Source organism: Gadus morhua, chromosome 5, assembly GCF_902167405.1.
Source record: "Gadus morhua chromosome 5, gadMor3.0, whole genome shotgun sequence".
NCBI lineage: Eukaryota > Metazoa > Chordata > Actinopteri > Gadiformes > Gadidae > Gadus > Gadus morhua.
Window position 1 is genome coordinate 14,942,668 of NC_044052.1, and position 25,595 is coordinate 14,968,262.

General features: G+C 49.6%; 1 protein-coding gene across 2 annotated transcripts; it reads right to left on the minus strand.

The window, feature by feature from the left end:
* Nucleotides 1-49: 49 nt before the first annotated feature.
* atr (ATR checkpoint kinase) lies at nucleotides 50-25,566 on the minus strand. 2 transcript variants are annotated; one of them, XR_003976818.1, is made up of 49 exons: nucleotides 25,357-25,566; nucleotides 25,087-25,178; nucleotides 24,717-24,869; nucleotides 23,387-24,273; nucleotides 23,126-23,271; nucleotides 22,570-22,737; nucleotides 22,013-22,176; nucleotides 21,624-21,782; nucleotides 21,293-21,485; nucleotides 20,338-20,600; nucleotides 19,822-20,018; nucleotides 19,498-19,598; nucleotides 18,789-18,960; nucleotides 18,161-18,316; nucleotides 17,619-17,813; nucleotides 16,915-17,010; nucleotides 16,451-16,537; nucleotides 16,267-16,362; nucleotides 15,662-15,792; nucleotides 14,965-15,108; nucleotides 14,416-14,509; nucleotides 13,905-14,030; nucleotides 13,472-13,678; nucleotides 12,988-13,101; nucleotides 12,487-12,602; nucleotides 12,154-12,274; nucleotides 11,699-11,836; nucleotides 11,175-11,346; nucleotides 10,490-10,656; nucleotides 9,530-9,694; nucleotides 9,222-9,313; nucleotides 8,957-9,048; nucleotides 8,134-8,317; nucleotides 7,634-7,819; nucleotides 7,370-7,529; nucleotides 6,671-6,850; nucleotides 6,157-6,299; nucleotides 5,178-5,275; nucleotides 4,594-4,823; nucleotides 4,257-4,391; nucleotides 3,713-3,913; nucleotides 3,284-3,427; nucleotides 2,831-2,981; nucleotides 2,098-2,254; nucleotides 1,792-1,945; nucleotides 1,273-1,424; nucleotides 1,100-1,167; nucleotides 720-825; nucleotides 338-452 (listed from the first exon to the last, which is right to left on the minus strand). XR_003976818.1 is itself a non-coding variant. In XM_030357040.1 (48 exons), the coding sequence occupies exons 1-48, from the start codon at nucleotides 25,407-25,409 to the stop codon at nucleotides 279-281; spliced, it is 7,812 nt and encodes a 2,603-aa protein (XP_030212900.1). In that variant the 5' UTR covers nucleotides 25,410-25,566; the 3' UTR covers nucleotides 50-278. The 2 variants fall into 2 exon arrangements, 1 of the variants encoding a protein (XP_030212900.1); XM_030357040.1 differs by lacking the exon at nucleotides 1,100-1,167 and having other exon boundaries at nucleotides 50-452.
* Between the last annotated feature and the right edge of the window lie 29 nt (nucleotides 25,567-25,595).

Below are 25,595 nucleotides of genomic sequence, written 5' to 3' on the forward strand. Positions count from 1 at the left end.
CAAACCTCCAGCGGACACATAAATAAACAAACACACAGACACAAACAAATCAGTTTTATATATTTTTATTTGAATACAAAATAATTTACATAAGTGAAATTGAATAGATTGGTCCTTTCAACGACAGAACGCAAAACAAAAACGAACATGAACGAGATGGTGAAAATAGTAGCGCTTTCTGACTAGACACGAACCATCAGGAGGGATTGATTTAGTATTGTTGATACTAAATCAATCTAAAACTTGTCTAGTCGTTGCGTATAAAAGTGCAGTGTGTGTTAAAGGTAGGGTCCCCAGCCCAGATACATCTGACAGAGCAGTTTGTCATCGGTGGCTTCCTGTATGAGGTAGTGTACGTGGCCTTCTATGGAGAGCGGGAGGCCGAGCACTTTATTCCTGCTCTTTATTACCCCCTGCAGGCGCTGCTCGATATCACAAACGTGGGTCTTGGCCTGGGGCAGACGAAGAGGAGGATGTCAATTACATCGATTATGTAAAAAATATTAATTATAATTATTCGTTTTCATCCAATTTCTAAGGGAAAACATTCTTGGGAGGAACAAATCACACCGGTACATTTATGTTGGTGTGTGTGTGTGTGTGTGTGTGTGTGTGTGTGTGTGTGTGTGTGTGTGTGTGTGTGTGTGTGTGTGTGTGTGTGTGTGTGTGTGTGTGAGAAAAGCTAGAGCCAAGACACACAAATAGACACACGTCCATACCTTTTCATTGACTATTTCCCCGGTCTCGCTGGCCTGGGTCTTCACCAAACCCTTGGCTGGTTTGCTCCACTCCACCAGAGGGTCATGGAGAAAGGTCTTCAAAACACTGAGAAAAAACCCAGGAATGAACACTCATGTATAGATCACACTGTCACCATAACAACCATATTAATCAATACCAATTTATAGATTACACTGTGACCAACATATTACTCATAACCAAGTAGTAGATTCCAATGTGATTCCACCATATGATTCGTCAATAAGTAGGTGTGTGCGCACTGCGCATGCATGCGAGCTGTGTGTGAACATTAGTATGGATTTTGCACGGGTGTATTCATGGGTGTTGCATGCATGTGTGCCTGTGTGGGCATTCCTACGAGTGTATTCCTTGTGTGCATCATGATGCATGCATCTCATCAGCGGTCTCCACTGGTCCATCTTGAGCCTGAACATGTTAAATGCTCAGTGCGTGCTTGCGTGCGTGCGCTTCATTGTATGCCTGTGTATTGTGATTATAATGCGTTTTGAGGCATGCGTCCCGTGTGTGTACCTCATCAGGGGCTCCCTCTGGTCCCTCATGAGCCTGAGCGTGACCTCGCAGGCCTGCCTGAAGAGGCCCTCGGGGCCCATGGGGCCCATGGCGTGCACCATGTTGTGGGTCAGCCGGAAGGGGACCACCTCCGGCACGTCAAATGTCTCCCCCTGGTGGAGGCCAGGGGGAGAGGAAGAAAATATTAATATAAATATAATATTAATTATTTTAGTTGACCCCATTTTATCCTTTCTACTTATTGCACCGTGGGCCAGAGACAAACCCAATTCTGATTCCTCTATTTTTCTTGCACATATTTTGGGAATGACAATAAAGCAAAAGGGAAATAGAGGAAAGCAGAATTTGAGGCCAAGCATGAGGAAAACTTTTATATATGTTTTAATGCCCCCAAACGTCCCGTGCGCTCACACACACACACACACACACACACACACACACACACACACACACACACACACACACACACACACACACACACACACACACACACACACACACACACACACACACACACACCTTGTTGAAGAGGCAGTTGAAGTCTACGTGCAGGCACTCCCCAGTGAGGGAGTCGAACAGGATGTTCTCTCCGTGGCGGTCCCCCAGACCCAGGATGTAGCCTACCATGGACATCAGCGCCGTGGAGCGGCAGTACGCTGAGCGGCTGCTGTACCTGGAGACAGACACAGACAGACAGACAGACGGACACAGACACACAGACACACACAAAATCAAACAGCCATACCTACATCCAAATGGATACGTTCCATGTAACCAGACATGAGTGAGTTAACCCGTGTAAGTATTAACCAGACCGGGTCATACCATGATGTGGGGTCGGGGAAGGTGCGGAGGAACCACTCGTGGAAGACGGGGGGGTGTCGGGGCAACAGCACCTCCTTATGGATCCTCAGCTTCTCCTCAAAAGGTGCAGTCTTGGGCAGTATCAGCTTCCTCAGATCCTTACCTGAGAGATACACACCTGCCAGACACACACGGCCACACACGCACATACACGTGATTATTACCAAATATTTATAAATTATCGGACCAATAGCTCAGTGACCTCATAGAGCATGTAAGAGGGTGTGTGTACCTCTCTCCTTGTACGGCTGCGTGAGGGTGTGTGTGTGTGTGTGTGTGTGTGTGTACCTCTCTCCTTGTACAGCTCGGTGAGGATGTGTGTGTGTGTGTGTGTACCTCTCTCCTTGGGCAGCTTGGTGAGGGTGTGTGTGTGTACCTCTCTCCTTGTACAACTTGGTGAGGATGTGTGTGCGTGTACCTCTCTCCTTGTACAGCTCGGTGAGGGTGTGTGTGTGTGTGTGTACCTCTCTCCTTGTACGGCTGCGTGAGGGTGCGTGTGTGTGTACCTCTCTCCTTGTACAGCTCGGTGAGGGTGTGTGTGTGTGTGTGTACCTCTCTCCTTGTACAGCTCAGTGAGGACGTGTGTGTGTGTGTGTACCTCTCTCCTTGTACAGCTCAGTGAGGGTGTGTGTGTGTGTGTGTGTACCTCTCTCCTTGTACAGCTCAGTGAGGGTGTGTGTGTGTGTGTGTGTACCTCTCTCCTTGTACAGCTTGGTGAGGATGTGTCTCAGGCCGGCCGTGTTGTTGACCCACTCTATGATGCCACACTCCTCGTTCAGCGGGATCACGGCGTACGTACAGATGCGAAGCTCCCTGCGCCGCGACTCTGCGTCTTTACGGAGGCACTATGCACGCACGCACATTGATGTACACATGTACACGTACACACACACAAACACAGACCAGACACACACAGGTATAGACACACGGACATACAGATTAAGACACAAACGAACATACACGCATACATACATACACAGATGAATGAAGACACACACACACATCGGACACAGATGAATGACCACAACCACACTTGCACACAAACCTTTCGTAGACAAGACTTTTCAATATGCATTTTATTTAATGCTCAATAGTGTTCATGTAAGTATTCATCCATGGGCGCACACACACACACACACACACACACCTTGTTGATGAGGCAGTTGAACTCCATGAGGCGACAGTCCTTCCTGAGGTCGTCTTTAGGTTTACACATCATGGTGTAGCTGCGACCGTCTGAGCCCTTCAGACCGATCTTCTTAGGCTTCTGCAGGGATGCCAGGATCTCGATCTACACACACACACACACACACACACACACACACACACACACACACACACACACACACACACACACACCCGTACGTACACAAGTAAGGCAAAAGGCCATTTCACCTCACCATAAAAAATGCTATACTCCTAACAAAGCAATATAATATAAATTGAATGTTATGCAGTATAATGTGCACTGGTTAAACAGTGAAGTCATTGTGAGCGAGACAGAGTTTGCCCGAGCGAGTGGAGGAGTGTCTGTCAGAGCTCATGGGCGAGTGTTTGTCCCAGTAAGTTTCCTCACAGAGTCCTCAAACCCAGCGAGGTAGGCCCAGTGTCCGGGGAAGGCGTCATGCTGCGTGTTGGCCCCGCCAGTAGAGGGCAGTGTGGGGATGAGCACGGCCTGCAGCGGGATCAGGATCTGGCTGAAGGTGGGCTCCTCCACCAGCCGCTTCAGCTGCTTGAAGTGCACTCCCATGCTGAGGCTGGCGCTGTTGCCGTCCACCTGCCAAAGACCACAGCCAGGCGTCAAGGGCTCTGCTCTGCATCACACAGAGACTCCCACTTATACCACCACTTACATCTCTAGATATAGACAACATTACAATAGGACAGGCATTAAGTTTCAAGTCTCAGATAAACTATGAATACGATGATTGAGTAGTAAATTCGAGACATATTCGATTGTAAGAAAATTCAAGCCTAACCCTACTTTTCAATTGGCCGTTTTTTTGGCCAGAGTTTTCACCTCACAATGCAACATAACGGAACGGTATGCAAAGAGCTTCCATCCAATCAGAGCAGTGCAGACTAGCACCAACGTGTGGCTTTATGAGCCGGCGGCGTACCGGCTTGTTGCAGAGCTCCAGCAGCTTGTCCGTCAGCCGGTTGACGTCGCCGATGAACTTAGCCAGAGACTGTTTGAGGTTGACGGCTGTCTTCAAGATCTCGTCACAGCGGTTCATCCGCGTGGGGTAGGAGGACTACAGGTGAGGAGACACCAAAAAAACAACAGCCGTGCCTTAACGCAAGGCGCCTCATAGAGAGAGGTGTAGAGAGCCTTCATCGATCCAGACAATCCCCTTTGCAGCTCTGAAACCTAAGCTACAGCAGCTTTGAATGAAAAACATGACAGGCATACTTCAACAGCCCCATCCACCCTAGGTCCCCGCACACACCCCCTACCTTGGACACGGCGGTCATGAGCCACATGGCCTGCTGGGGGTAGGCCAGCAGCACCTTGGCCACGATGGTGTTGAGCACGCCGAACACCTCGCTGCTGGAGTGGCAGACCCGGGAGATGAGCTGGCTGAAGGCCGTCAGGAACTGGTAGGGCGCCAGGTTGGCGCAGTTCTCGCTGACCGCCGCGTTGATCTTGGCCAGCTCCTGGCGCATCTGTCGGTCCACCCGGCCGGCTGCAGGGGCACGGTGGCGGGACAGAGGTGAGCGATCGAGACCGGCTCCAAGTGGAGCCCGGTGGTTACGATCGTGAGCAGAGCTAACTAGCGTTATGATGAACAAACCAGCACGAGGTTGTCATCAATAACTGTACTAGGATATCGTTTAGAACAAGAACACAAACGAGACTAGGGTAAGGTCAATAAAGAAGGAACAAACAAATGGACACGGATGCGACACACATCAAAGTGAGAGACACCACTTTGAATACCGTTTAAGGATTGCAAATGCAAAGGTTATTTCTCAAAGGACACAACATACGATGCAAAGATCATTTCTCAAAGGTCACGACAGTGTGCCCCATCACCCACCTTTCTCAACCTCGTAGACCTTGGCTCCGAAGTCCAACCATAAGGACAGCATGCGAGGCATGGCCTGGTAAATGTACTGGTTCCCAAACTGCAGCGCTCTGTTGAAGGAACCCAAACGGTCAGCTGGTCACGTAGACCGAGCGACAGGCGGGTGGAGGAACCATGTAGCAACTAGACACCATGGAGACGTATGAACTGTGATCTAGAGGGTTGTATCGTAACCTTATAGAACCAACAGGGATTAGCATCACTACGTTACTCATTTTCCGGTGTTCGCGACTTACTTTCCGAAGAATGTGACCTACCATCTGAAGCATGCAGCCCGTATGCAACTCCCGAAGTAGGCAATCTACTTTTCGAAGCATGTGACTTAACATCGAAAGCATGGGACTTATGGCGCGTTTCCACCGAAGGGTGCGGGTTGGTTCAGTTGCCAAAGGTGCGGCACCGATCGCGTTTCCACCTCCAAAAGTGGGCGTGACCCGGACTGAGCCGTATTGAGCCAAACTATTCTCGCAGTACTCCTCCATTGGGGCACTGAGACGCCTGAAAGGGTGCCGGAAAGTTCGAGCTACACACGCCGTCCGTTGATTGGTCGACAGAATCGCGATAACAAACATTATCCACAAGGTATTTCTGGACGACGGCGAAAGCTTTGTTCGTTGAAGAAAATGTCTCACAAAAGTTTGACGCCCTCAGTGGACGGCCTACACTGTTGCTCTTTGTTTATTGTGCGGATTCTTCTTTATCCTTGGATATATTAGCAGGCTACACTGTGTCGGGCTGCTATGAGATCACGATGCTTACGTAGCTCCTGCGGCTATCCCCATACGGCTTAAACCCCGCCCTACGATAAGGGTACTGTCGGCAGAACTCAGCTGGGCTTTACCGCACCCTCACTACTGGGCTGAGGCGTGCTGGGTCCGAAGCGAACCCGTCGGTGGGAGAGCGCCATTACGTCAAGAAATATGCAACGTACTTTCCGAAGTAGGTGACGATGTATCGGATGAGGTTCCCTTGCTTCTCCAGCTTGTTGTCGGTCACCATGGGCATGACCTTGTCGTAGTACTTAGCCAGATAGAAGTTACCGTCCTCCCACTCAGGCAGAAGGGTGGTCACATCCTGTAACACACGCACGTACGTACGTATACAAGGTCACATACAGGCAAGATCCACTCGACTGTTTTGGTACACAAAATATTTAATATTATACCTCATATTTGTCATCTATGTCTTCAAACTATGATCCATCATAGATAATAGTATGTACGGAATTAGAGGTGTTAAATGAGAGTAATTATAAATTAATAGTAAATTTGGTGAAAACAACTAATGTACAATGAATAATAGAAGGAGAATACTTTATATTCTTTCTTTTCATATAGTCTTGGAAATTGAATACATGGTAATATTTGCACTTTCAATGCAACTTTTGAAATATCCTGTTCCCACGTGATGTATTATTATTGGGACTCTCTACTACTCCACTGCACCTTGTAGGCCTTCATGATGGCGTTGGACTCAAAGTTGGCCGTCTCCTCCATGAAGCGCCCGATCAGCAGCATGGCCTTGCCCTTGGTCTGCAGCAGGCGGGGGTGCGTCAGCGGCTGGTCGTCAGGGAAACACTGGGCCACGCCCTTCTGCAGCACAATCAGGGCCTGGTGCACGTCTCCCTGGGGACAGGAAACGGGAAGATGCCATGTGGAGCGTTCATGCATTTATAGTGGGACTGCAATTAATACTTAATACTTGGAAAAGATATTTAAACATATTCAACATTTATGAAACAAAGGGATAAATATGAATTATATTATAGCTCATTTGTCACATATAGGGTAAATAAACTTTACTCTAACCTAAGTTTTCTCTGCGTGGCGCTGAGACAAAAGTCATTAAAAAGGCCCCTATTGCACCACCAGGTTTGAGTGTGATTAGCCGTTACAAGCCATCTTAAAATCTGTCCATGGGAGTGTCCACCCAAATGAATGATGGAAAGATAGGAATACCAGTGGTATTGGCTGGTAGACTGCTCCGCCAGCCTAGTCGAGTGTTATTGTAGTTCAGTTTTGGAAAAAAAAATATACTGGTTCCATTGCACAAATCCAGTTGTGGTTAGCAAGTGTAATGACTTATATGATAGTGCGTATGGTGTGTAAAATGAATGTGTGGGGTGTGTGTGTGTGTTGATGTACCTTACACCAGAGCCACTTGGCCTTCTCAGTCAGCAGTTCGGCCTGGTGCGTCTTCTCCCCGTTGAGCAGAGCGTTGAAGGCCGTCTGGTGGTGTCCAGCCTTCCTGGCCACCCGGGCACTCTGCAGCCAGCACTCCCCCACCATCTCCTCACACATGGGCCTGCATATACAAATACAGACCCAGGCTTCATTTGCGGCCTCAATGTGCGTACAGGAAGAAGGTAACTCAAAGTAAATAGCACAAGCCTGGGCTCTGGGTCATACCCAGATCCCAGGCTGAGAAGTGCCCGGCGCAGGGCTAGGATTGGCTCCTTGGCCCTGAAGGAATTCTGGGTCATCTCAAGTCGATCCGACCAATGGGGTGGCAACTGGCTGAGGCTGGGGGTGGAGTCTTGTCTCTGCTTTTGAAGCTCCGTGAAAGTGTGCTCCAGTTCACTGAGCATATGAAGCCTGGTCATGCACGCACAGAAGCACACACAAACAAACACACGGACAAAAGTGTGAAGAAATGCATTGATGCATTGAACCGAAAGCCTTAGCCTTGAGAATTATACATTTCTAGTACGACTTGGGCATGACTAGTAATGGGAAAACATTGGATCAAGATTAATAATTCATGATAGCTATGGAGGCAGAATATCTGGAAGCACTTTTGGAGACAACAACAGCACACTGCAGTTCACTGGAGGAACCATGATCAACAGAGATCTCTGGAGGTTGTATCAGCCCCTATACTTCCCGTGGCTGGGGAGGTGTCGACCCACCTGACGATGTACTCGTAGCCTCGCTGATAGGTGCCGCACTCGTAGCTGGCAGCGGACAGCGGCACCACCTGCTCCTTCCTCACCACCTTCAGCTTCTCATAGAAAGCTGCAGAGTCCTGCTGCTTGGCAGCGAGCAGCATCTGACCCAGACGCACGCCCCACGTGTTGGACGAGCTGTCTGCACCTACACACACGTGCACAGACAGGAAAACACACGCGCACACAGACCGGAAAACACACACGCACACAGACAGGAAAACACACGCGCACACAGACAGGAAAACACACGCGCACACAAACAGGAAAACACACGCGCACACAGACAGGGAAACACACGCGCACACAGACAGGGAAACACGCGCGCACACAAACAGGAAAACACACGCGCACACAAACAGGAAAACACGCGCACACAAACAGGAAAACACACCCGCACACAAACAGGAAAACACACGCGCACACAAACGCAGGCACATGCACATGCACACGGACAAACGCAGGATCACACACACAAACACACACACACACACACACACACACACACACACACACAGGATCACACGCACAGACATACAGGCACCACACACAGACACACACACACACACACACACACACACAAACACTTTATGATCCATAATTCAATGTGCACAGAAACCCCAGACTTATTGCTGTTAGATTGTAACTGTTTGAGTCTGGTCTTAGGCGGCACAAAAGCACAACCTTAACAATTATTTTCAGACTCGATATGGGGAAGTGACTACTTGCCGTATTGGATCTCATTAATTAGTTCCTATAATTAGATGTATTAAGACCTTCCTCTCACCTGAGCTCAGGTAGTCCTGCAGCAGGTCCCACTTACTGAGCCTCCAGGCGGCCTCCACTCTGTACGAGTTGAGCTCCAGCTTCCACTGGGGCCTGCACAAACACACACACACACACGCGCGCGCACACGCTTCATTCCACATAACTGTATTGATAGTTTTTCTTTTCAACCAGAGATGCAGGCAATGGGTGTTTTCAAAGTTATGCATATAGGCCATGTTTGTGATGTGTGTATGGGTTCATGTATGTACATTAGGAAGTCCTACCTATTGGTCAGTACGCCGTTGAGTTGTGTGATCACGCTGGACAGCTGGCCAAGCCCCAACATGGAGGTCATCATTCCGTGGTAGTGCCCGATCTGCACCAGCAGGGGGAGGCAGTGAGCAAGGCTTCAGAAAACACACTTCATGTGTATGTGTAGTGCCTTTTGCCTGTAAAGTACTGATCTTACTGCATTTTGCAAACTAACGTGTTCGTAACGTGTGTGTGTGTGTGTGTGTGTGTGTGTGTGTGTGTGTGTGTGTGTGTGTGTGTGTGTGTGTGTGTGTGTGTGTGTGTGTGTGTGCGCGTCTACCTGTTCGGGCTCCAGCTCTATGGCGCGGTCGTAGCAGGCGGTGGCGTCGCGTAGCAGCCCGATGCTCTCGTGTTCCAGGATCTGTTCCCGTAGCGACGGCTCCTCGCGCCGCAAGGCGTTGACGCCCCGCACGCCGTCCGGCTCGTGCATCGCGGCGTACAGCGTCTGCAGAGGCAGCCAATCACAAGAGAGATGTTCAAGAGGAGCAACAAGATGGAAGTCATTACCATGAGCGTCACTTTAAAGTGGAAAAATAAATAATAATAAGTGCTTTCAATTTACATAGAAAGATTGTGTTGCCCTCCTCAATTGCATTACAACCATTTTACTTTATTTCTGGAGGTTTTCACCCCATTAGTCTGTTCACAGTTTTCGCCTCTTTGAGTGTCGCCTCTTTGAGGCATGCACTAAGATGAAAGTGTTTCACAGGTTCCTATCTGTACATTCATGCCATTCTACGACGTTAACAAATGCTATCATGCAAGTAGGGACCTAACCCCTCCCTTGCGGCTCAATGACACAATGCTTAGACTGAAAGCATCTGCCACCGTCCCGGCCTCTGTGATGTTTGTGTGCTACACGGGAGGACTGTGCGATCAATCAAATTTTGATGCAGATTTAAATTTTTGCATCAAACAATCTCCAAACTAATATAATCGAGTTTAAACATTTATTTAGTTTTTTATAAAGAATATGCTATCATTAAATGTTTTATAGAAATTACAGAACGGTTGGATACATATTTTTACATTATTTTCAATTTCAACAGTTTCTATTCAAACCTTTTGTGTTCTCAGTTACAAAGGGTATTTTGGAAAAATGCTGAATAATTGCATCATGTTTTCAAACCCAAAAATAATCGTTTGAATAATCGTGATTTCAATGTTAACCAAAATAATGGTGATTCTGCTTCTCCGTAACGGAGCAGCCCTAGTACGCTCTCTCGGGGCCGTGTCTGACCTGCAGGAAGGTGAGGTGGTCCTGCACGCTCTCCTTGCTCTCCAGGATGTGTGTCTCAAAGTGCATGAGGGCGCGCGTGTAGGCCTTGGAGCGCAGGGAGGCCCGCGCCAGGACGTCCTGCGGGATGCCCTTCAGGAAGGCCACCACGCGCTGGTACTCCCCACTCTCTGGGGGGGGGGGGGGGGGGGGGAAGGATGTTGGAGGTAAACTGTGTACCTTACTGTGTTTCTGTTCCTCAGCCCATGTATGACTTAAAGGTGAGTAGCTAATGCCCCAGCATATTGTCCCTGGTAGACGGCTTTCGCCCACTGGCAAGTTCGACCTCATCATGCTGTGATTATTGCGATTTTAATTGACATATGAGGTTTTATTTTGATCGCCAACAATAAATTGATAACAATGGTCTCTTGTAAAGTGCAGTATTTTTAATACTAATACCTTTATTTGTGGTACGTTTTGGGGGAAATTCCCACCTGCCCTTCATTGTCTTACCTCTATTTTGTTTAAGGGAACCAGGTTCGAGAACCTTTTATATACGTGATTAAAATAAAGGGCGGAACTGCCGGTGACACATAAACAGCAGGATAGAGGATGTGGTGTCACATGGGTGTTTCAGCTTGGACAGGACGTCATAGTTCACCGTTGTACTGGGGCTAAGAGGACAGGAAGTGACGTCATCGCTTACCGCTGTCCTTGGGCTTGGAGGACAGGATGTGGCGGCTCCACTGCGTGAGGTGCGCCAGCATGCTGAACACCGTCTGCGTGCTGAGCTGTGATAGGCTGGAGGCGTTCTCCTGCACGCGCACACCGCCCCGCCCCTCACACTCGGTCAGCACGGCCAGCAGCTCGTCCGTCACCTGGTGGACGGGGGAGGGGAAAGAGAGAGAGAGACAGAGACAGAGACAGAGAGAGAGAGAGAGAGAGAGAGAGAGAGAGAATGAAGAAGGAAGGGAGGTAGGGAGAGAGGAAGGGAGTCAGGTGGGGAGAGAGGGCGGCAGGGAGGGCGAAAGGGAGGTGGACAGGTAAGAGAGAGTATTTGAACTGAGTGATCCCAAATTCATATTGCACAGATTTCATAATTTAATGATTCAGACTATTATGCGTGGTTTTAGTATACCTAAATGTGCATATGACCATATGTGTTTGTGTGTGTGTGTGTGTGTGCGTGTGTGTGTGCACGTGTACGTGTGTGTGCGTGCCCGTGCGTACCTCCTGCTGCTCTGCGGGGGTGCAGCCCAGCAGCATGTGCAGCAGGATGTGGGGCAGCAGGTAGATGGTGACCTTGTAGTCGTGTTTGATGATGAAGCTGCAGCAGGTGAACACCTTGCTCGCCAGCTCGTGTCTCACCTGGATGACGACAACAGCAACAAGGCCATTCACAATCTGAAACAGGTTCTGGGTTCCATCTCTGATACCTGAAGCCTATGTGAGTAAATACACAAGTATGATGCAATACGATGGCTAGACTGGTCTAATGGTATCCTATCAATGTGCTTCTTCATGGTACATCAAATTGTGATACTTTATAATATATATTGATATTCTATACTGTATATAATTATGATATGCCCTGGCATATATATCATTATGACATGTTGCATTATACAAATGTTAAGTTGTGTTTTCGGTATTGGGTTCAGGTTAGGAGCCGTGGTTCCACTCACCTTGCTGATGAGGTAACCGGCCCAGGTGGCTGACCAATCAGAGAACTTGTTACCTCGGCTACTTAGATACACCGGCTTCTTCATCTTGGACCAGTTCACCACCTTCTGGCTGCTCTTATACCTGCAGGACAAAAAGGGAAATAAGACAAAAAAATGAAATACATATATATTAAATAAAAAAATAACTAATGTGTGCGTGTGTTAGTGTGTGTGTGTTAGTGTGTGTGTGTGTGTGTGTGTGTGTGTGTGTGTGTGTGTGTGTGTGTGTGTGTGTGTGTGTGTGTGTGTGTGTGTGTGTGTGTGTGCATGTGTGCATGTGTGTGGTCGTGTCACCTGCTGTTGAGATGAGGCTCCAGGATCTCCTGCACCTGTTCAGGGAACCTCTTCCAGAGCCGACGGCCCGGGGAGTCTGTCCGGCCCTCACAGCACTTGAACACAGACAGCAGCTCCTGTGGCGCACACACACACACACACACACACACACACAGTTGGAAATATTGCATACCCTGGAGGTGAACTTTCTCATATATTCATGTACGAGTGTGTAGAGCAAGAGTGTGCGTCTGTGTATAGGTTCTTAAATCATCTTATAATGCGTTACGTGATTTGGATTGAATTTAGTATGAATTGCATTGGCAGCAAACGTATGCGTGTGTACCTGTGTATGTGTGTGTGTCTGTGTGTACATGTGTGTGTACATGCGTGTGTGTGTGTGTATGTACCTGCTAGCATGTACGTGTGTGTGTGTGTGTGTGTATATGTGTATGTGTACGTGTGTGTGTACATGTGTGTACGTGTATGTGCACGTGTGTGTGTGCGTGCGTGAGCATGTACCTGCATGCCGTAGGCGGCAGAGTCCTGTGCCCTCACGTCGTCGGCGTACGCCAGGAACGTTCTGGTCAGTTCCGTCAGGAGCTCGTACGCAAAGTTTGGATCGTCGACTCCGCTCTGCCCATCAGGAAAAAAACAACAACAACAACACAGTTACACAACACTGGTACGACAACACAAAGCCATGGCTTACGAGCAAAACAAGCTTCCACTAAAATCGGGGATTCCACATCCCTGTGTGTCCATTTGGATTCCACAACGCATCTGCTTCAGCAATAACCTTCTTCATTTTCTCCTTTTTACAAAAACCAATGGCCTCTCTAAATCATTCATCACCATCCGTCCATCAAAGGACCCCACGTTGTCTTCATACCACAAAGGGGTTGCGGTCTCCATGGGTGTGGTCCTTCAGTCCAACCCATGGCCTCTCTGAATCATTCCCCACCATCAATCCATCTATCTAATGGACCGCACGTTGTCCTCGTACCACGAAGGGGTTGCGGTCTCCGTGGGTGTGGCTGTGGGACAGGTCCAGCCGCCCGGGGTCCACGGCCCCCAGCTCCCCTAGGCACTCCCCGCACAGCAGCCGGGCCTCTGGGGAGGAGTCCTGGCAGCCCTTCAGCAGAACCCCCACCAGGCTGGAGATGACGGGCTCCACCGCCTCGCTGGCACACACCTGGCGCAGCAGCCACGCCTGGAGGCAGACAGGGGGATGGTGTTCGGGCATGTGGGGTCACCCCGCATGTCGCATCGACCTGTATGTCCCGTAGCCCCGTTGCCCCACGTTGGGTCACCTAGTAATTGTTAATGCACTAGGCACTTGTTTCAATGAACAGCTTTACTGTACAGACAGTGTTGTATTGTTGTTTCTCTTTATTCAACCTCAAGGCCGCTCTGTGGATCGGGCCCCGGGGCGGTACCTGTTTGCTGTGCATCATGTCTCTGAGGCTGGTCAGCGCGTGGATGCGCACGTCCACGTTCTCGTGTTGGACGGCCCGCATGGAGAGCTGCAGGGCTGCGGCCAGGTCGCTGCTGCTGGATGTCAGCTGGACCACACGCCATCATTCATGAGTTAATATGAATGCATTAAGAGACGCAAAGCAAATGGCACGGTTAGAAAGCGACACGGAACCCCTGAGCATAGAATCAAATAAACAGTGACTCATGTCAGCAGATATTAAAAGATAGGCCCTCGACATCAATTTTTCATGGCTTAATGTTATTCGTCAGACCCATTGTCTATTCATAAATTATATTTTTCTCGCCTCAATGACACCTTATTTGTTGGATTGTTGGCTTGTTTAAATTCTTAAAAATATTTGATTGGCTTACCAGGGTTCCTAAATGTGAACCCTCTTTGCCTCGGCTAAACTACCAACATAATAACAGAACGCAGATTCATTCTGTGCTCTGTCTGCCGGTATGTCTGACCTTCTTGTATTCCTGCAGCACCGTGTGGATGTCTTTCAGCTCTGGGTGTTCCGGCAGGAAGTAGATCTCGTGCAGGTAGTCTTGGACCACTTCCCTGCCAGACGACATCACATATATGAGACCGAGACAGAGGCCGAGAGAGAGAGACAGAGACAAAGAGGCCGAGAGAGACAGAGACAGACGCCGAGGGAGACAGAGACATAGACAGAGAGAGAGCGAGACCTTCGATATAATTATAGCTCCGTGAACTAGGAATGTTAACAGATCCATTAATATGGAACAATGGAATGAAATTTGAACTAGAGACTTTTGAATAGGTTGCCTTTCGAGGATCGTCCTAGAAGCAGACACCGTAGGGCTGTCTGCCCAAGAGAGAGATGCTAGTTCAGTGCCTGGGAGCTGTGACGGCATAATGAGGCCACACCCACTTTGTAATTTCTCCACCAGGACAAACCAGAGCAACCACAAGAACCCCCCCCCCCCCCCCACTATTAGGCTTCACTCATAAGAGGAACATATATGAAGAGAGAGAGAGAGGGGGTGTTTCACCTGTTGTCCAGGATGAGGAAGCGTATGATGGCGGTGGTCTCTCTGGGCTGCAGCGGGATGAGGGGTAGGAGCGCCACGATCACATGACTCAGCAAGGGTCCCAGGTGAGTAGGCTCCACACTCTTCACAAAGCACTCCCACGTCCTGTCCATAGAGGAAGTAACAAGTGTTGAGCGATGGCGTCAGTGCACGATTGTGATACGGGCCTGTTCCCGGGGTCCACTGATGGGAACCGGCCAGCACCAAGAGACTCTTTGTATTTATTTCGTATTAACTACTATCACCTATGGCAACCATTGCAGTCCTACCCATAAGGGGCCTTACATTCGTAACTCGTGTTTCATTATTCAGATATTTCTAGTGTACATATTGTACTGGCTGAAGCAAACATAGTGTAGGTTTAGGAATTAAGAATAAAAATAAGTTAAAATGTGGTCACAGAAAAAAGTTGAGGCATGGAATGTAAAGTAGAGAACACGTGTGGGCACTGTGTGACAGTGGCATAACGTGTGTGTGTGTGTGTGTGTGTGTGTGTGCTGACAGACAGTGGCACAACCGTGTGTGTGTGTGTGTGTGTGTGTGTGTGTGTGTGTGTGTGTGTGTGTGTGTGTGTGTGTGTGTGTGTGTGTGTGTGTGTGTGTGTGTGTGTGTGTGTGTGTGTGTGTGTGTGTGTGTGTGTGTGTGTGTGTGTACTGACTGGCAGCAGAGGAGGGGGAAGTCCTCCCGGTAGCGCAGGCCGGTGCGTAGGGTGGTCATCATCTTCACCCTCACAGAGCTTATGTGTCGGGAGCCAATGAGACGCATGAGGGCCATCACACTGGTCAGGGCCTGGCTCACATGGACCAATTCAATGTCAGACAGATCAATAGCACATAGACCAATCAGAGCTGCTCCACTAGTACATCAACCAATCACAACAACTGTTACATATACTATCAGGAAGAAGAATCTCAGCCACCTAGGTAGAATAATAGCATAACGATTAATCACAACCACTGATATTTCTAGAACACATTCATAAAACCAACAACAGCCTCTGTTATGCTATGGACAAAGGCCATTAGCATATAAACCAATCACAGTCAGTGTTATATACACACTCACAGTAGAGACCTTGCTTCAGGAATAGACCTGCCTCTGAATCTAAGACATGAACCTAGTACACACAATCTGCTTGCATGTTCAAATCTGTCCCCCTGGACTACGAGCAAGTTAAGAGCTGAATGATCAGAGTGTGGTGATGGTAATCAGAGTGTTAGTCTAATAATAAGAGTCCAGGATGGACGGGATGACCCAACCCACCAGCTTCTTGCGGTCCTTCTCCCCAGCGCTGGAGCTCAGCAGCTGCATGTTGAAGAAGGCCAGGATCCCCAAGAGCTTGGGCTGCAGGTAGTTAGCCTGGGGAGAGAGAGAGACCAATATTATACCCAGTGAGTGAGTGAGAGAGTGAGTGAGTGAGCGAGTGAGTGAGAGAGAGAGCACGGACCATGTGTTCTGGGGAGGTGTCCCTTGGGCCTTGGTATGGGTCGGCGTTGGATGCGAAGGAAGAAAGGATCGCCAGACCGTTGAAAACCTACATGGGTACAAGCATGTATATACATTAACATCAGTATATGTATGTATGCATGTGTGTGTGTGTGTGTGAACGTGCCTGATACAGGCAATCTCCTGTGGAAGGCTACATGTGTCACAGTGCAACTCTGCTGACCTGATTCTCTGTACATTGTCCTGTAACATGCAAATTCATTAAACCAGTGAAGCCGTTTTAGCGACATGTGGAGAGATTTTCTTGTGTTTTGAGCCATCTGATCAGCCTAATAGAGACCACCGACCAACCGATTGAGAACGAACAACGGCCGATAACGACCGGTGTTTCCGATCGATCGGAGCACCCTTACCAAAAAACGAAACCAAAGACCTATAAGGTGACTCAGATGTTGGTGAGCAGACCTGTTGGTAGTGCTCCCCCAGGCGTAGCAGCAGCTCGTTGTGGAGGCCCTGGAAGTCCTGTCTCAGCAGGGAGCCCAGCTCGATCTCCGTCTCGCTCTGGGAACGCCAGGAACAAAAAGGACTGTGACTGTAACGCCATTCATTCCTTTCCCGACTTGCCTTTGTTGTCGCCATGTGCCCGTGGACAAATTAATGGGATCCAAGCGGTGTATCCTAAATCAATGTGACTTCTAATCAGAACGCGTCATGACGTTGCTGCCTATTCTACAGTGGCCTTATTCACCTAGCGGCAAAGATGGCAGATTCTGCAATCAGTTCCCCCAGCCAGCTACCGTTTGATCGCTGCTAGGTGAATGAGGCCTCAAGAGACTCTCTTGAAATGTTTGGTGCAAAGCACAATCGTTATTTCACTGTTCAGTCATTCAGCAAGTCGGCTTAATAGCTAGCTATTCCTTTGTGACCTTCATCTGTATTAACTTCACATAATTAAAATTTACATTTACATTTTTCGGATGGATTAACAGATTTTGTAATCTAAATTGCACTTTTAAAAAGGACCTACCGGTAAATGTATTTTATGTAAACGTTAAGTAATCATTCGTTATATATTTGTGGTAACCATCCACTGCTGTGTGCCTGTAGATAATGAATTTGATAATGAATATATTTGTGCACTGGTAGATGGTCTATATATGTGTGTGTACCTGCAGATAGTGGAAGGCCTTCTCCAACTCCCCCTTGGTGCAGGAGCACACCAGGTGGCTGAAGATGTACTTGAAGTTGTTGATGAGGATCTCCCTCCGGTTGGCCTTCAGCTCATTGGCTAGCGTGCGGATGAGAGCCGAGCCAGTGGCGCTGGCCTTGGCAGCCAGGTAGGGCAGGAGGACCTGGAGTGTACGCTGTACGGGGGATGAAACAACAAACAAACACAGGGAGACATAAAGTCAACGATTTGTAGCCCACAGTTGCAAATGTGTTTGACTCCCAGCCAAAAGGGCTGCGTTAAATTGCATTTAATCAGCACATATCCCAAACACAGCACAAACATGTGTAGTCTCTTAAACCTGAATAACACGGAAACTATGTTGTTATCGGTACCCACAATGTTCCAGGATTGCAATGGTGTTTCCAAACCATTTCAACACATACTAATACATAGACTGGTTATGCTGGCTGCTATAGATTTGCGTTTGTGAGCGTCAACGTGTGCTTGTGGGACAACGCGCACGCGTGCTCAAAACCGTACAGTGAGGAAGCGGTGGAGGTCAGGGAAGTCGAAGGCATGCGCGATCTGTGCCAGGATGTCCAGGGCCAGCTCCCTCTGATTGGCCGACTCGCTGCTCTGGTCCGGCGTGCTGCGCAGAGCGGAGACATGGCGCGAGTGCAGGGACTCCACCAGGAACTACAGGGGAGAGAGGGCAGGGGAGGCAGAGCGAGCACCACGGGTTATGGTAAGGAGGTGTCGGCCCTTGGTGGCCTATTCTAAACCAGGTTACCGTTCCCTGGGTTTAACTGGAAATCAAATTGTGCGGGCGATTCTGAAAGCATTCAACTGTTTAGTCTTGTTATATATAATTTTGCACAGTGTAACTTGCACTGTAATCCAGGCAACACCTGATGGATGACCTTGCCATTGTCAATAAAATACACTGAAATGTTAGCACTTAGATCATATTAGCAGGCTGTTGTGCTTGGCTACTAGTAACCCGTATTTTCTGTCAAATTGAACGCCGATGATGACGACATGAACGGACGTCCACTTTGTCGTCATTTTGAGAGAAGTGTTGTTTTTTTTGGCAGAGGCAGTTGGTCATTGAGCGCCTACAGACGGCGCGTTGATTGAACCCGACCAGGCCTAGCCCCCCCTGTCCTACCTGGCAGATGGGGTTCTTGTACTGGCTGAAGAGGGTCTGTAGCCGGAGGCCCTTGGCCGAGGCCAGCGCTCGGATCTGGGTGTAGGCCGCTACGGACACGCTGGAGGACTTGGAGAGCAGGCAGTGGAGCAGCCGCAGCAGAGAGAAGGACACCAGGCTACCACTGGCTGCCCTGGAGGGGGGGGAGAGGAGAGGGGCCGGAGAGGAGATGGAGCCATGAATACATTACATAGATGGATGGATGGAACAATAAATCAACCACAACGCCACATTACTATTACTGTGAGCCAGTCTATTATTTACAGAACTTATGCACACTTATTTTCTACAAATCAACCTGGCGGCGCGTGACATCAACACAGACAGGGCAAGAGATGTGAAAGGTGACATATTATACCACCAGGTGTGAGTGGGATTAGTCGTCACAAGCCCCTTTGAAAATCCGCCTCTTCTGACATCACAAGTGGGCGTGTCCACCCAGATGAATGACGGATAGATGAGCAACGTTTGCTTCGGTCCACTGGGTAGGCTGGTAGACTGATCTATCCAGCACACATCTAGGTGGACACGCCCTCTTGTGATGTCAGAAGAGGCCGATTTAATTGCATCTGGTGGAATAATATGTCACCTTTAAAGGAGGATCTTGTAGGGACAGCAGCGAGAGGTGATTGTGACCGTGTCTATGACTACAGCTCAGAGTTCTCCGTACCTCCCGATCTCCCCGGTGGTGAGGATGAGCGTGTTTCGCAGAGCGTCATCTTTGTTCTGCTTGGCGGTGACGTACGCCCCGTTCAGACGGGCCACCAGCAGCTGAGGAGGAAGGGTAGAACGCACTCCGTGGTCATCATCAATATCAAAATGTCCCAATGATTAAACAAACAGGAGTATTCTGAATACATGGAGGAGAAACGCTGAGTGACTGCACAAATGTGATTTTGTATTTTTTTTTCCCAAATGTATTTTATTCTGCCGTGATACACGTCGGGTATTAGGCATCTATAATAAAGCATCTTATCTTATATCAGAAACACACCTCACTGACGATGGCATATTGAGGGCTGGGGTCGGGCTCTGCCAGCAGGAAGCACACCGATTGGCCGAAGCACGTTCTGACTACTGGGTCCGGATCCTCAATGAGACCAATCAGAGCCGATAGAATTGCCTGAGAGTCGCTGTCTCCGCCCACTATCTTCACGTGCAAGCTGAGGTGGGGCAAGGCTTCCACGAAGGCTAAAAAAAGTAATCAAAATAAAAGAGAGAGGCGGAGAGAGTTTATATGAAATATTTACCTAAGCACATATTCCAATTCACCAGTTACTGTACCAAACCAAACAGCAACCCTTTCTGCCGTCTAATGATCATAAAAACGTTAATCAGTTAGTGTTAAGGTAGCTTTAAAATAGTGGTACACTTTCAATGCAAAATGATTTATGAATTAACAGGAATATTGTCTTAGTATCACAGCCTGAAACACATGTACTTCAATAAATAAATCAAAAGCTGTACTAGCGAGATGGTAACTATGGTAACAGGGAGACGCAACACATACCTTGCTTAACACCACTAGGAGACTGGCCTCCCAGTAGAGCCAGGTACGGCCTTATCACGGACGCTGCCACGGACGCCTCTGTCTCCCTGGCGTGCTCTGAAGCAAGGCCCAACCGGGAGCAGAGGATCCTGGGGGGAGGGGCTTGCGGGGACACCGAACGAATGGCGGCAAGCTTGGAGCAGTGTGATTGGATGCAGGTCAGCTGACCCAGCGTCCGGGCCAGCTCCTCCCTGACCTGCTCCGAGCTGTCCTCCAGTTTGGACCTGACGTCGCACGGGGAAACATATTGAATAAATGGCATAGAAATAATCGAAACAATACGTTTCAAAGTCAAAAGCCGAATTCAGCTTTATTGTAAATTCAAAAAAATGTAAAATACAAATCGAGGAATTAAAATGTAGTTTGTCTCTGACCCAAGGCGCAGTAAGTAGAAAAGGATAATATCAGATAAAATGAAATAATTAATATTTACAATAAACTCAATTTAATAGTTAACATCTCGTCAGAACCGTACAGTTTAAACTTTAGAATCAATGATGGTAGAAACTTTAGAATCAACGTGGCAGTCCAAACTTTAGTATACGAGCGTGAGTGAGGTAGAGAGAGAGAGATGGAGGTCGTATCGGTCAGTGTGTGTGTGTGTGTGTGTGTGTGTGTGTGTGTGTGTGTGTGTGTGTGTGTGTGTTGGGCTGGGTCAGCTGACCTGCATCCAGTTCGTCGTTTACAATTCCTAAGTTCGTACCACCCGCCTGTTGTCGAGTCCTTGCCTGCCTGACTGCCGGCCCATTACCGAACCATCGCCCGCCTGACTACCGCCTCCCTAGCCCCGGCTTGTGGTTTACCCCTTGTCCCAATAAATCCCACTTCCTTTCACACCGTCTCTGCCTCCCTGTGTCAAGTGTTTGGGTCCCCTCTTCCTGTCCCCCTAACTCTGTGCGTGTGTGCTTGCGCTTACGGTAGTGCAGTGCTGAGCAGCTGATGGTGTGTGGGGCCGAGCTGGTGCAGCAGGAGGGGGAAGGCTCGTACTGCCGCAGCCCTCACCGCCTGGTCGGGGCTCTTCAAGGCCTCCAGGAACACACACACGCGCCACTTCTCACACACACCCCGACGCAGCAGCGCGAGCAGAGACAAACACTCTGCCTGAGAGTCTACACACACACACACACACACACACACACACACACACACACACGTTAAGTAGAATATAGTATAATTGATACCACAAAAAGCTAAAGCTAAAATGCTAACATAGTTGACCCGTGCAGGTGGAGGCCAGGGAGACTCACCGCAGCAGGACCCCAGGGACTGAGCCAGGGCCGGCTGGCTGGAGGGGAACCCGCAGGCCCTGTAGGCAGGCAGGGCCTGGAGCTCCGACACCCAGGGGTAGGACAGCAGGCAGCACACCCGTCTGTGCAGGCCCTCCTCCCCCTCCGCTTGGTTGTTTGCTGATCACATAGAAGAGCACATCACATCAGGAAACAGTCGGGAATAGAAAGGGTTCCGGTCGTTTCCACTCCACATTATGCAGGATTCACGTTCAAATCTTTATTTGCTTTCCATTAGCATTAGATAGCATTTTTAAGGATTTCCAGCGACTTTGTTTGCATTTTGACCAAGGACAAGAAAGACATGTCGATACACATTTGAAAGTTGTGTTGGTTTGTGTGTTTCTTACATGTCAGGTACAGGATGGAGTCCAGAACCGTGAGGGTGCTTTGGAAAGCTGACTGAACGAGGGATTGGCTGGAGTTACTCTTAGCCCTGCCCTCTAGCAGTGATTGGCAGCTCTTCAGGGCCCTGCCCAGAGTCTCCACGGTCACCCAGAGCAGTGGGGACGGACTGGAGGAGGGAACGGTTTACTTTAAGCATTAGAAAATAAAGAGCTTTCTGAGGTCTTTTAGCGCTCTTTAAAAAGGTTACAAACAAATAAAAACAAAGAACAAAAATACTGAAAAAATAAAGAAAGTAAGTCTGAAAAAGAGAAAGGAATGGTAAATGGACTGCATTCATACAGCGCTTTTTATGTAAAGTGCCTTCCAATATTGCCTCGCATTCACCCATTCATGCACACATTCACACACCAGTGGCGGTGTCAGCCATGCAAGGCGACAGCCAGCTCGTCAGGAGCAGTTAGGGTTAGGTGTCTTGCTCAGGGACACCTCGACACCCAGCTATGGACATAGAGATAGGCTTAGGCTCCGTGCGTGTGTTTGCGTGCGTGCGTGCTCTGACCTGGTGGGAGTCGTGCAGAGGGCCACCAGGTGCAGGAGGAGGGCCAGTCCGTCCAGTGCGTGGACAGCGTCCCCGGGCTCCGGCTCAGAGTTCAGGGACGTCAGCAGATGCTCCATGCGGCTGCTCGTCTCTGCCCACACCACGCTCCGTACACGCATGTCCACCTCCCTGGGGGCGCACGTGTAGACGTGCACACACACACACACACACACACACACACACACACACACACACACAATGACATTCTTTCCGTACTTTTAGGCCCTCATTGTTCCTCATCAGTACAGTCAATCACACAGTGATGACACGTGGCAGAGGTTAGATCGCTTTTCACTTTTAGCCAAAACACTTTACAGTTAATTCAGATGCATGTCATGAAGGAGCTGGTAGAAGGCTAGGCATCTTGCAGAAGGACGCATTAGGAACGATTATGAAACAATGCAGTTGTTTTGGCTGTGAGAACCTTGTACCTTCACTCCACTCTACCATGAAGAATATTTCTCCCATTCATGTTTGAGCTCAACAATCAAGAGATGCGTTGAATGGTGGGACTCACGTTGCGCAGCTTCCTGTGCTCTTGCTGGCGGAGGGGTTGATGGGTAAACGCGGCCTCTTGACAGCCACCTCCCCGTCGCCTTCCAGCTCCCGGGTCACCATGGCAACCTCAGCCTCCAGCGCGGTTTGGAGGAAGCCCTCGGCGCACTGCGAGGAAGAAAAAACATAAACGGAACGTTCGGGATCCATGACGACAAGGCCAGACCACTGGAAACACAGACAGACAGCCAGACAGACAGGCAGGCAGGGGAAACGACCGTACCTCAGCTTGACTCTCCGTCCCCACAGTGCAGACCAGCCTCCTGCACACCTCCGTCACCCTCTGCCTCCGAATCAGCGCGGCGCCCTCGTAGCCGGGGGCGACCGAGAGCAGGAAGCCGAAGATAACGCACAGGGACTGGCTGACCTCCGACCCCAACCGCAGGCCGGCCACCGCCAGGGCGCAGACGCAGTCCAGCAGCTGGGCCAGGTGGACAGGCTCCAGCGTGGGGGCCCGCTGCCACGAGCCCCCAAGGGGCTGAAACACGGCCCGGGTCAGACCGAGGAGCTCCCCGCCGTAGGCCCGTGGGCCCGCCGCCCCGGGGTCCGGGTGGAAGTGCGTCTCCAGCAGCTGGAGGTAGGCGCCGAACAACTCGTGGCCCTGCCTCTCCTGGACGCCGGCCAGCTCCACAAGGCGCTGCAGCATCGCCATGGCGATGGGCCGGAGCCGGGGGCCGCATCCGCCATGGGCCAGCACGAAGCACGCCGTCTCCCAGGTGACCGCCAGGGCCCGCTGGGAGACCACACCCCTCAGGGCGTCGGTCATGACGCCCATCACCACGGCGACCAGCGACTCCAGCGCGGCCTGGGAGGGCAGGACGAGCGGGGGGCAGGGGGCGAGGTGGGGGGCGAGCTGGGCGGCGGAGGGCGCGCCGGGAACGCGGAAGCGCTGCAGCGTGACGGGCCAGCGGGCGCCGTCCTGGAGGACGTCGCACAGGTCCTGGCACAGGCCCAGCAGCTCGTCCGTCACGCGGCCGAAGAGGACGGGCGCCCGGACGCGCAGCGTGTGCAGCAGGGAGCAGAGCACGGCCGAGACCGGCGGGTGGATGACGTCGCAGTCCGGCGACGCGGCCACGCGCAGCATCCTGCCCACCACCCAGCGACTGAACTCTGAGAGTGGGGGGAAAACACACACAGGTCTGAGTAAAAAGAGGAGGGGAGAGTGTGTGACGCGTGGTTATGAGAGTGTGTACAGACGTTTTCGGTGGGTCCTGGGGCCAAGAGTACCTCTAAAGGTTGGTCACTGGCAACAGAAAACATTTCCGATAACTCCTTATTTAGGAGGCCCCTATCGAAAGCAGCACAGTGTCTTAAGATCCATGGAAATTAACCCTTATAGGTCCAGGGTGTACAATTGAGTTGCAACAAGCAGGGAGTTGCAGATTACAACCAACTGAACCCTAATTCTATTCAGCTAGATGCCGCATAAGTCTACCACTGGAACGTATGCCTTAAAATCCAACACTCTAACCCCTACACTACTGTAGTAGTGAACCTTTCATACACAGATCGTGAACAGGTTGCACGCATCTCTGCTAGGGCATTGCTCTCACCCATGCAGCTCTGCGTGGTGTCTGCATACTCTGCTCCACGGCAGGCCGGGTTGGCGAACATCAGGGAGGAGGATTTAATAATGTGTTGCACGAAGTCCAGCAACATCACGCAGGCAGGCTCCGAGGTAGACTTCTTGTTCAGCCCTAGAGCCACTGAGAAAAGAGCATCATCACAAGTAGAGAGTTGTAACTCAAGTAAAGATTAATAAATGTTTATAAAAAAACCTTTTAATTTGCATTGCATCAAATCTATAGAAGAAACCTAGCCTGAAACTATTCTACTAGTTTACTGGGTCACGTTGCGTATAGTAAAACGTTTAGGAAAGTACAACAACTTGAACAAAACCAAATACAGAAAGTGCCGGCTTACCAACATCCACGTCTGTCAATATCCTATCAATGAACTGGCACAAGATCTGTCGGGGTTTCTGCACTGCATTATTGTACTCCGATGGGCTGGCACTGGTAGAAGATTAGGGGGAAATTATGTACTCGTTAGTGTTTAAACAAAGAAATTGACAAAATTGGGTTTCATTTTTTGTTTATTTGCTTGAAAGAGTATGAACGATAAAGCTGGTCCTGTCAGAAGTGTAAGGTGTGTTCATAGCCTAGCTTAGCCAACATGGGCATGATGAGTTACCTGGCGAGCTCTTGAAGAGCTGGTATCATCGCGGACATCTCCAGTCCTTCCATTTTTTTTTATCTGTGGACCGCTTTTACTATTGTTTCAACAAAGTTCTTAATAACAGATAAAACACAGCTCTCATAGTTTCGTAAATTGATGCGACGCTTATTTTGCCTTTTGAAACTTTCGCTCCAATATGAGCTGTCTGTTTTGCTACGGCACGTAGCAAGGCTCATACTTCACATAACAAACCA